Genomic DNA, 10,037 nt, shown 5'->3' on the forward strand with positions numbered 1-10,037 from the left:
TTTCCCAATGATTTATCATCACATCAACTAAACGAGATGCTAGTATTTTATCATGTCAAAAGTAGAATTCTAATCAACATTCTGATGTAACCAAATTTTATAAGCAACACTAGAAATAACAGTTTAACTTACCTTTTTTGCCAATATGAATGTCTCTTAACTTTTACCTAAAATAACAACATATTTACAATTTTTTTTACCAAAGCCGTTTTTATAATACAATAAAGGTTGTAGTCAACACACATGAGCTTAATCATTCTTAACTTTGTAAACTACAATCTTATTGTTAACCAAAATACAGTACAGGTTGATATGCATGATAACTTAAAGCAATTACCTTATATCTTAATTCAAAATACAAAGGATTAAGCTCCAAGTCTGCAAAAACAATAGTACAAGGAGTCAAGGACGTCTTGCAAGACAAGTTATGTGCATGTTTTTAGGGATGTCCATCAAACAGTGAATGCAATGGATTTATTATCAAAACTTTGCAGTTCAAAATAATTCTTGAGGCAAACAACAGATTCTGCAAAACCATTGAATTTAAGTGTTCATGAGAAAAGAATGAAACTATGATGAACCGTGTTGTAACAGTATTTTAAATTTATCTCTCATTAAAATGAAAAAAAATGCACCGACCTTCTCAGTAATGAGGCATCCAGATGCGAGATCCGTATATATCACTTGGATAAATTGTACAAACTCAAGATCCTGAAACCATTATGACATCCAAGTTTCAACAGAAATCCCTTGCAATGATGAAATATGCTCTACCATAACCCGGACAACATAATAAAATGGGAACACATCTTGGCTTAAAAAAGTGTGAGGCGCTCGATGCATTAAGGGCCAAAAGCCGAGGCATGATTTACCTTATTACTAAAAACACTTTTAATTTAATTCCACATAACATAATTTACCTTATTACTAGAAATATTTTTACTAATAACCAAAAGTAGTTCCACAACAAACGTTAAAACCATAACAATAACAAGTCCATGAATCTTAAATAACAAACCAAAAAGTAGTACCAAAAGGACCAACTAAAAATTACTTCCCAAGATCATTAAACCCAGGTTCATCTCTCTCATCATCAAACCCTCCAATGTCTTCTTCCACCTCATCTTCGTCCTAAGAGCATTGGTCCTTTTCCGTGAGCACTTCTTGATGTTCAATTAACTAATATAAACCTCAACTTCAGCGTCCCATCCTCCATGTTCAGTGCAATATCACCATGGCAGCTGTCTGGAAGAAACCAATGGCATGATCAAATCACTTTTTGACATATGTAAACAATGTTAATTCAAGGGGAAAACAGAGTTAACATACCATCACTACCCATGATTAGATCCAAAGCCAAACATTCCGCAAGGAACTATGATATGTTTCATGTCCAGTTCTATCAGCAGCACATGCACAATGATAACTATGTGTGACGATTGCTTCCTGATCATTGGAACTCCTGATTACAGGAATTGGTTCATATGTTAGGACCAATAGCAACACGAATACAATTTCAAATGAAGAAAAGGGATAAAGGGAATAATTTTTTAGATGTTCGTTAATTTTCACAAAACCCATAATGATGAACAATAATATTCTATGATATGCACGTAAAAGAAATGGCATGGCCGGTTTTTAGGACTCCGATAAGGCTCCACATTTAAGACAAATGATGAATAAGATACTCTACGGATTCTAATAGTATGTATAGTATTTGTATTTTTGTGAATATGATTGTTGACTTTTGGCAGATATATCAACCATTGTCATAAAAATTTAATTTATAAGTCAAAATCAAATCAAAGTAAAATGATATATCAATGACAGAGAGAGAGAGAGAGTACCTATTACAATAGTTCCATCGTGAATGGGGGTGGATCATATACATGTAAGGTTTGCATCTCGGATGTAAACCCACACGAATCAAGAAGCTCTGTTGACCCAACAATATGTAGACCTTTCAATAAAAGAATGCTCTGCGGAAGATCACTTATTCTTGTACCTTCTATACTCAACTCTTTTAAACATTCTCTACAGCCAAGTTCCTCAGGTAACCTCTCAAGTAACGAACAATCATTAAGTTGGAGATATTTCAAATGTTTCAACATACAAATGCTATCTGGAAGACCTTCAATATTTGTATCTGACAAATCTAGATTCTCTAAACATTCTAATTGGCCAAGATCTTCGGGTAACTTTTCAAGATGCGAACACGATTTAAGATTGAGATATCTCAGATTTTTCAACAAAAAAATGCTATCCGGAAGACGCTTAATATTTGTATATGACAAATCAAGATCCTCTAAACATTCTACTTGGCCAAGATCTTCGGGTAACTTTTCAAGAAGCAAACACGATTTAAGATTGAGATATCTAAGATTTTTCAACATAAAAATGTTATCCGGAAGATGTTCAATATTTGTATCCGACAAATCCAGACTCTCTAAACATTCTAATTGGCCAAGATCCTCAGGTAACTTCCCATGAAGAAAACATGAAATAATTTGGAGAGATTTCAGATTTTTCAACATACAAATGCTATCCGGAAGATACATAATCTCTGTAGATGAAAAACTTAGCTCCTCGAGACATTCTAACTTGTCAAGATCCTTGAGCAACTCTATAATATTGCCTTCGAGTTCAAGCCTTCTTAAACATCGTAACCCACAAATAATTCCTGAAAACGTCTCCAGGTTAGTGCAAGCACACATACCTTGAGAAATAAGCATCTCAACATTTCCAATGGATGAAGGTCGACCTTCTACATAGTAACAACTAAACTGAAACTTTGGCAAGCTATTTTCGGGATGAAGTAGGCAGCTATCTACGGACTTCACAGTCAGATGTAACTCAGCTAAAGGGCCAACCTCAAGTGATTCATCAATGCTACAAGAAGGGTAATCCTCAAGTACACAAGAAGTATAATCCTCATGCGGCTCATCAACACTACAAGAAGTATATTCCTCAAGTGATTCATCAACACAACAAGAAGTGCAATCCTCAAATACACAAGAAGTATAATCCTGAAGCGGTTCATCAGCATTACAAGAAGTATATTCCTCAAGTGATTCATCAACACTACAAGAAGTGTAATCCTCAAGTACACAAGAAGTATATTCCTCAAGTGATTCATCAACACTACAAGTATATTCCTCAAGTGATTCATCAACACTACAAGAAGTATAGTTCTTTATCTCAAACAAAAAATGTTCAAACCCCAGAGTACGTAAGTATAAGCGAACAAGCTTTTTCAGACCACCAATGGGAGGGAGAAGTTCTACCAAATTACAACATTTTTCAAGATCTAACCTCTCGAGATTTGGAGTCAGTCCAAGGTCAAGGGTTCTCAACTTTGAATGACTAATGTTGAGGTTGGTGAGCATTTGACATTCATTTCCCATGTAAAGTTCTTCCAGGTGAGAATTTTTAGAAAGATCTAGATTCCTGAGATTTGGAGTCTGCCCAATGTCAAGGGTCCTCAACTTTGAATTAGTAAGTCGTAAAGATTGGAGATTTAGACATCTATTGGGCATGTGAAGTTCTTCCAAATTGTTGCATTCAGCAAGATACAACTCTTCAAGATTTGGAGCGAGACCAAGATCAAGGGTCCTCAAACTTGAACCTTCAAGGTTGATGTATTTGAGCTTTAAAAATTCAATGGGCATGTGAAGTTCTACCAAATGACAACATAGTCGAAGATATAACGTCTCGAGATTCATAGTAAGCCCAAGGTTAAGGGTCCTCAACTTCGAATGACTGATGTTGAGATTGGCGAGCTTTTGACATTCATGCCCCATGTAAAGTTCTTCCAAGTAATGAGAATCTCCAAGATCTAATTTGCTGAGATTTGGATTCAGCCCAATGTCAAAGGTCCTCAACTTTGAACGCTTGAGTAGTAAGTATTTGAGATTTAGACATCTATCGGGCATCTGAAGTTTTTCCAAATTGATGCAAAAGCTAAGAATCAACTCTTCCAGATTTGGTGCCAGCCTAAGGTCAAGGTTCCTGATCAACCTTGAACCTACGAGGTTGACATATACTAGCTTTAAACATTCAACAGACATGTGAAGTTTTACTAAATTAGAACACTCTCCAAGATCCAACTTCTCAAGATTTGGAGCAAGTCCAAGGTCAAGGGTAGTCAACATTGAAGAACTAAGGTCCAGGATTCTCAGCTTGTTAAGAACCTAAAGATTAAAAAAAAAAGCAAGATGAATGTTAGTGTAACAACAAAGCAATCTATGTATAGCAATATAATAATTCATGCAAAACAATCAACCAACCATAATTCTACCTTTCTTTCTCCCCCTTCCCAAAGTTGTATGATTTCACTGCCAACCATCTTAAGTGCAACAAGGTTATTAGCTTGAAATGTTATGGGTAAAGACCTAAATGGGTAATAGATCAAACTCAAGTATCGTAAAGCATTTGGAAATTCGGGGTTGACTATATTAGAATCCCAATGCCGAGAACGAACAGCTCCCACGTAAAGAAATCTAAGTTCCTTCATCTTTCCAAGTCCTTTTATATCAAATTTCCGGTCGCGAATTTGAGTATCAAGCCGAATGCACCTTGTCCCTTTAGTACCCTGTAATCCAAAAGAGGCCACCATGAATCTTGTAACTTGTAGCAAATGAAATTGTGTTAGTTTTTCCTAACTTACAAATAAAAATTAATCCTTACCAAATCATTAGCCAATATATTTTCAATTTCTTCGTAGATCCACAATCGGGTATGTTTGTGAGGTTTGTCCGGGTGCGAGCGACGTACAATATTTCTGCCCATTTCTTCAATATGGTCATGCATGGCCACATACTTGTAATCATCAGAATTATCATTAATTGTTATGAGAGATTTTTGCTCAAGAACTCTTAAACCATTTATAGCATGAAACCCACAGCTTTCAAGCGCTTTGATTGCATCGTCTTTCCGCCAACCTTTCATGATGCATGCAACATCTAGAAACATTTCCTTGTAATCCTCCTCTAGAGCAATATAGCTTAGTTCCAATTTTTTCAAGGTCTCATTTAACGGAATTGTTTTTAGTCGTTCTAGGGCATCTTTCCATTCAGGCTCATTTTTACCACAAAGAAACGAACCCAAAACTCTGATCGTTAACGGAAGACCAGAGGCATAACGTACAACTCTTCTTCTTAGATTTTCATACTCTTGAACTTGAATCTCTCTCCCAAAAGCATACCTATTGAAGAGGCAAATTGCTTCGTTATATGATAACAAATTAACATCATGAATTAACTTCACATGGTGTGCTACCAACACTTGCTTGTCTCTTGTTGTGATGATAATTATACTTCCCGGCATAAACCAACTAGGTTCACCAGCTAGAGCCTCAAGCTGGTCTTTGTGATCCACATCATCTAGAACAACAAGAACTTTTCTATGACGCATCATCTTTTTTATCAGGTGTTTTCCATCAGAAACATCTTTTATTCTGATTTTTTTATCATTCAAAACATCTGAAAGGAGTTGATTTTGCAAAGACTTCAAACCGAAGAAAGATACAGTTGAAACTTCCCTGACATTCTCGACGAAGCTTTTACCTTCAAATTGAAAGGATATTTGATCAAAAAGAGCTCTGGCCAAAGTTGTTTTCCCACCACCTCCGATCCCCTTGATCCCCATCATACGAACATCATTAGTACCGGTTCCTAAAGATGATAAAACATCATTGATCCGGGACTCCATTCCAACTAAATTTTCATCAACGTTGAAACTAATGGAACGTAACTCCAATGAAAGCTCTTCAACAATCTTTTTGATGAATTTAGCTTCATGCCTGTATTGTAAAGAAGATTCAATTAGTTTACACCCCTATGAGATTTATAACATACAACCGTATATGAAAAATAACATATATATTTTTATGTTTAATCTTTTAACAAAACTTGCAACTTGAGTTAAATTTCTACAATCTAAGATGCCATTTACAAGCCTTTTACATCCAGGGTAAACTTGGATCAGAAAGAAACAAACCATTGAAAAGAAACTAACACTAGAAAACTGCAGAGTTCTAATCAAGGAATTACCCATCCTTGGTATTTTGCAACACCCATCCAGCCAGATCCGCTGCTTCTTTCAGAGCCTGTCTCCATTTCCCAGCAGCCTCTTTCTTTTCATGTTCTGCAAAGGCTTCCCCCACTGCCCTGCTTTGTTTCCGGACATCAGAAGGTTCTACGCCATAGAAAATAGAGTAAGCGGTATGTTCCTTCGTCCTGTGACATTCCATTATCTTCACAAGTTCATCCAAGCACCAGGATGAAGATGCATAGTTCTTGGAGAAAACAATGATGTAGAATTTTGAATCTTTGATGGATCCTATGAGCTCATCACTTATTCTTTTCCCTTTCTTGATTCTCACGTCGTCCTTGTATGTGTGAATACTTTTGTGCTGGAGAGCATGATAAAGATGATCAACAAAGTTCTTACGAGTATCTTCTCCCCTGAAACTCAAAAACACATCATACTTAAAGTTTATGCGAAAGAAGAGATTTTGATGAGATGAATCCGGATGATCATCATAAGAGTGCAGGTTATGAAGATAAAAGATAATGTGAGATGGTGATGGGTGTGGCCTGAAAACTTTTGGAATTCAGTGGAGAAAGTCAAACCACTTGTTGACTCAAGAAGCTGTAAAATTACTTATCTGAACAATTTAAAAATCAAGGAACATTTCTATTTACATGTGTCTTTCACTTCTCTAATTAGTTTTATTTCGAGTTATATATAATATATAATTAAGGCATAAGGTTGTGAAAAATATTTACCATATTTACCATTTCTGTCAGGAAAACAAAGGGAAGTGCAGAAGAAGAAATGAGTTTCAAGAATATTATTTCCATTTCCACGTCCCTATATTTAATATTTCCCCTTGGTGTCTTACTTTTTCTTCCATAGATGGCCGGGTGGGTGTCAAACGTGAGTGGGGTATATCGACTACAAAATAAGATGTAGGTTGACTTGGTAAAAGTAAATTGTTTTTTAGGGTTCTTAAGATTTCAACTCTTGGAATCCATTGATAACAGTAAAAAGTGAATTTCATTTTGTTTATTTTGCTAGGTCGGAATTCACAGGCGTGTTTCGATGTGCGATTTCAAAGATATGATTACCTTTGTTTTTTTTATATCTTTGATTATCTTTCACATTATTATTGGCATTGTTCCTGTGACTTTGATGCGCGTTTATGGAGCACTTGTCACAATTCTGAAATAAACCGCCGTTGTTTTTTAAATAGGTTTGACCATATTGACGCCTTTCCCGGTTGAGTTTGATGCGTTTCTGACTTTCGGGTGCACCATTCCAGTCGCAAGAACTGGTACCCGACAAAGCTACATTGAAGAACAGTGGGCAAGTTCTTCTGTGTTTTTCTGCTTCTTTTACCAAAAAATTTAGCTATTTATTTCAACCTGACCTTTTTTATATGAAATTAATAAGTTCAAATTATGTATTTCCTTTTAGAAAAGGAATATTATATTTTACATATGTGATTTTCTGTGTTCTTTTTATTATATGTAAAAATGGTCTTTATTTGTGGGTTTTATTATGGATTTTATGACTCTTTATTTATTTAAAGCTCTTAAATATGCTAAAATGACCATTTTATCATTCTTTTACACTTTATTGAATTATTAGTTATTAAATAAAACTAGATAAAATTTCACACCTAATGCTTTTCAATTTTCCCTAAAATAGTCCTTATGATTTTTTTTTTTTTTTGGCATGGTCCATTAAGATCAAACCTTGGGTATAATGGATCTTATGACTAACACTATTTGTTTTTCTGTTATTGTCCTTTTATTTATTATTAACCGGTGGGCTCTCTCTCCCTCTTATCACACTCATCTCACTTTTCGGGTTACTTCACGCTTAAAAGAAATCAATGAATAACAGCTTTACCTTCTCCCACAACCTCTAACCCATGACTTGCAGGTTTCATTAAAAAAATCGATGCATAAAGTAGGGTCGGACCACCATTTTGTAGCGTAGCGCCGCCGCCTATAGTCGTTCCAGAGACTCCTCTGTGAATTTTAATTTCAGTTCATATCCATGTAGGGACACTCCCATGTTTCGCGTTTACTTTCTAAATACACACACACACATAAAAGTGATTCAGGACTATAAATCACCACCTCAAAGGCACCACCACCTATTCATCTCCTTTGGTTGTGGACTGCCCTCACCCTTCTTACATTGTCGCTCTACCTTTCCTCTTCCCCACCTGCCACCGCCTCTTAACCATTGATTTCTTAAGTGGTGGGGGAAAATATGAAAAAAAAAATATATGTTCAATTTGTTCTGATTTCTATGTCTGATTCATCTCCAATTTTTTTTTTTTTTTTTTTTTTTTTTTTTTTTTTTTTTTTTGTGTTTCATCTCGATCTATGGCAATGGTGTTCTATTCTTCTGCAAGTGGGTAAGACCCTTAAGCACCTTATGAAGCATTTGAAAGGTCTTCATTATGGCTTGGAGCAAGTGGGTATGAACCTGAAGGTGTTGTAAATCAAACTAAAAGACGCGCAAGGAAACCGACAAATAATATTGTGAATTATATGTCGATTAGTTGCGAATAATAAATTCAATTATTATTATTATATTTACCAAGTTTCGTCCAGAAACCAGATCTATCCTTCTCGATTAGATCTGATTATAAGAAAGGTAGAAGAAGACTGCCCTGTTATTGGACAAATTAAACTCAAGACAGAAAAGTAAAACCGACCTGTTGATTGCTGACTTGATCTTGAAGCAACTGCACGGATCAGATTCCTGTCCTTAAAAGTTTTTATTTGTGATAAATCAACAGACTAATGGACACTACTGCTAGCCTCCACTTCATGAACCAAGAGTTTGCCAAACTTGACCAATTCGATGGTCAGAACTACACCCGTTGGGCCGAAAAGGTCAAGTTCATGCTTCATGTCTTGAAGCTCTCCTTTGTGTTGGACCCAAAACTGGCACCAATTCCTGAAAATCCAATTCCCAAGGAGGGGGAATCTGTGGACCCAGCGGTCATTGCAGAACTGGAAAAACAAAGGATTCTGCGTAGAGAATCCGAGGAATTATGTGTGGGTCACATCAAGAATTCCCTATCTGATCGGCTCTATGATCTTTACTCGCCGGTCAAAGATCCAAAAGAGCTATGGAGTGCGTTGGAACTTAAGTACAAGGCACATGAGGAAGGTACTAACAAGTACCTTGTGTCCAAGTACTTTGAGTTTCAAATGGTTGATGACAAATCAATTATGGAGCAAGTGCATGAACTCCAAGTCATGGTCAACAAGTTGAACACACTCTCCATCTCTCTTCCAGAACTCTTTCAGGTTGGTGCGATCATCGCAAAACTGCCACCCTCGTGGAAAGATTTCTCTAAGAGAATGATGCACAAATCTGAGGACTACTCCTTGGATGATCTGATGAAACACCTTCGCATTGAGGAGGAAACTCGCATCAGGGACAAGCGGGGTAAAGTTGGACAAAGTGTGCATCATGTGTCAGCTGGGAGTTCTAGTCACAAAGGCAAACCTGGGGGACAAAACAAGAAGAACTTTGGACCCAAGAAACAAAGCTTCAAGAAACCGGGTCATCAGAATCTTAACTCAAAGCCAAAAAGGACCGGTCCTTGCCACGTCTGCGGAGAGATTGGACACTATGCGAGAGAATGCAAAGATCGCAAATCAGTACCGGTTGCACAAGTAGTCGAGAAGGTGACTGACATGGTAGCTAGTGTGAACCTTGGAGAGATCTTCATGATCTCCTCTCTTACTTGAGCAATATGTGCTCGAGGTTGGTTCGTGGACACTGGAGCCACTGTGCATGTTTGTGGGCAACGAGAGAGCTTTCGCACTTACCACCCCATGCCACATGGGACGGTTGTCGCCTGTGCTGATGGCCACAAAGCTGAAGTTCTAGGAAGGGGTGATGTTCGGTTGAAGTTCACACGTGGTGAATGGGTGACTCTTCGAGATGTTCTACATGTTCCTACTATCTCGAAGGGTTTGGTTTCTGCAGACAAGTTTGAC

The 10,037-nt window shown here is 36.9% G+C and overlaps 2 protein-coding genes across 2 annotated transcripts; one reads left to right on the plus strand and one right to left on the minus strand.

Annotated features, from left to right (window-relative positions):
• Positions 1-915: 915 nt before the first annotated feature.
• On the minus strand, positions 916-8,260 carry LOC145099536 (uncharacterized). The gene is made up of 10 exons (XM_079037097.1): positions 8,211-8,260; positions 7,918-8,039; positions 7,131-7,388; positions 6,664-6,667; positions 6,051-6,596; positions 4,687-5,800; positions 4,298-4,591; positions 1,848-4,190; positions 1,330-1,462; positions 916-1,245 (listed from the first exon to the last, which is right to left on the minus strand). The coding sequence occupies exons 1-8, from the start codon at positions 8,258-8,260 to the stop codon at positions 1,851-1,853; spliced, it is 4,728 nt and encodes a 1,575-aa protein (XP_078893223.1). The 3' UTR covers positions 916-1,245; positions 1,330-1,462; positions 1,848-1,850.
• Positions 8,261-8,825: 565 nt separating this feature from the next.
• LOC145099537 (uncharacterized) lies at positions 8,826-9,785 on the plus strand. The gene has a single exon (XM_079037098.1). The coding sequence runs from the start codon at positions 8,826-8,828 to the stop codon at positions 9,783-9,785; it is 960 nt and encodes a 319-aa protein (XP_078893224.1).
• Positions 9,786-10,037: the final 252 nt, after the last annotated feature.

The sequence above is a fragment of the Lactuca serriola genome, chromosome 4 (assembly GCF_051521515.1).
Source record: "Lactuca serriola cultivar US96UC23 chromosome 4, Lser_US96UC23_V15, whole genome shotgun sequence".
NCBI lineage: Eukaryota > Viridiplantae > Streptophyta > Magnoliopsida > Asterales > Asteraceae > Lactuca > Lactuca serriola.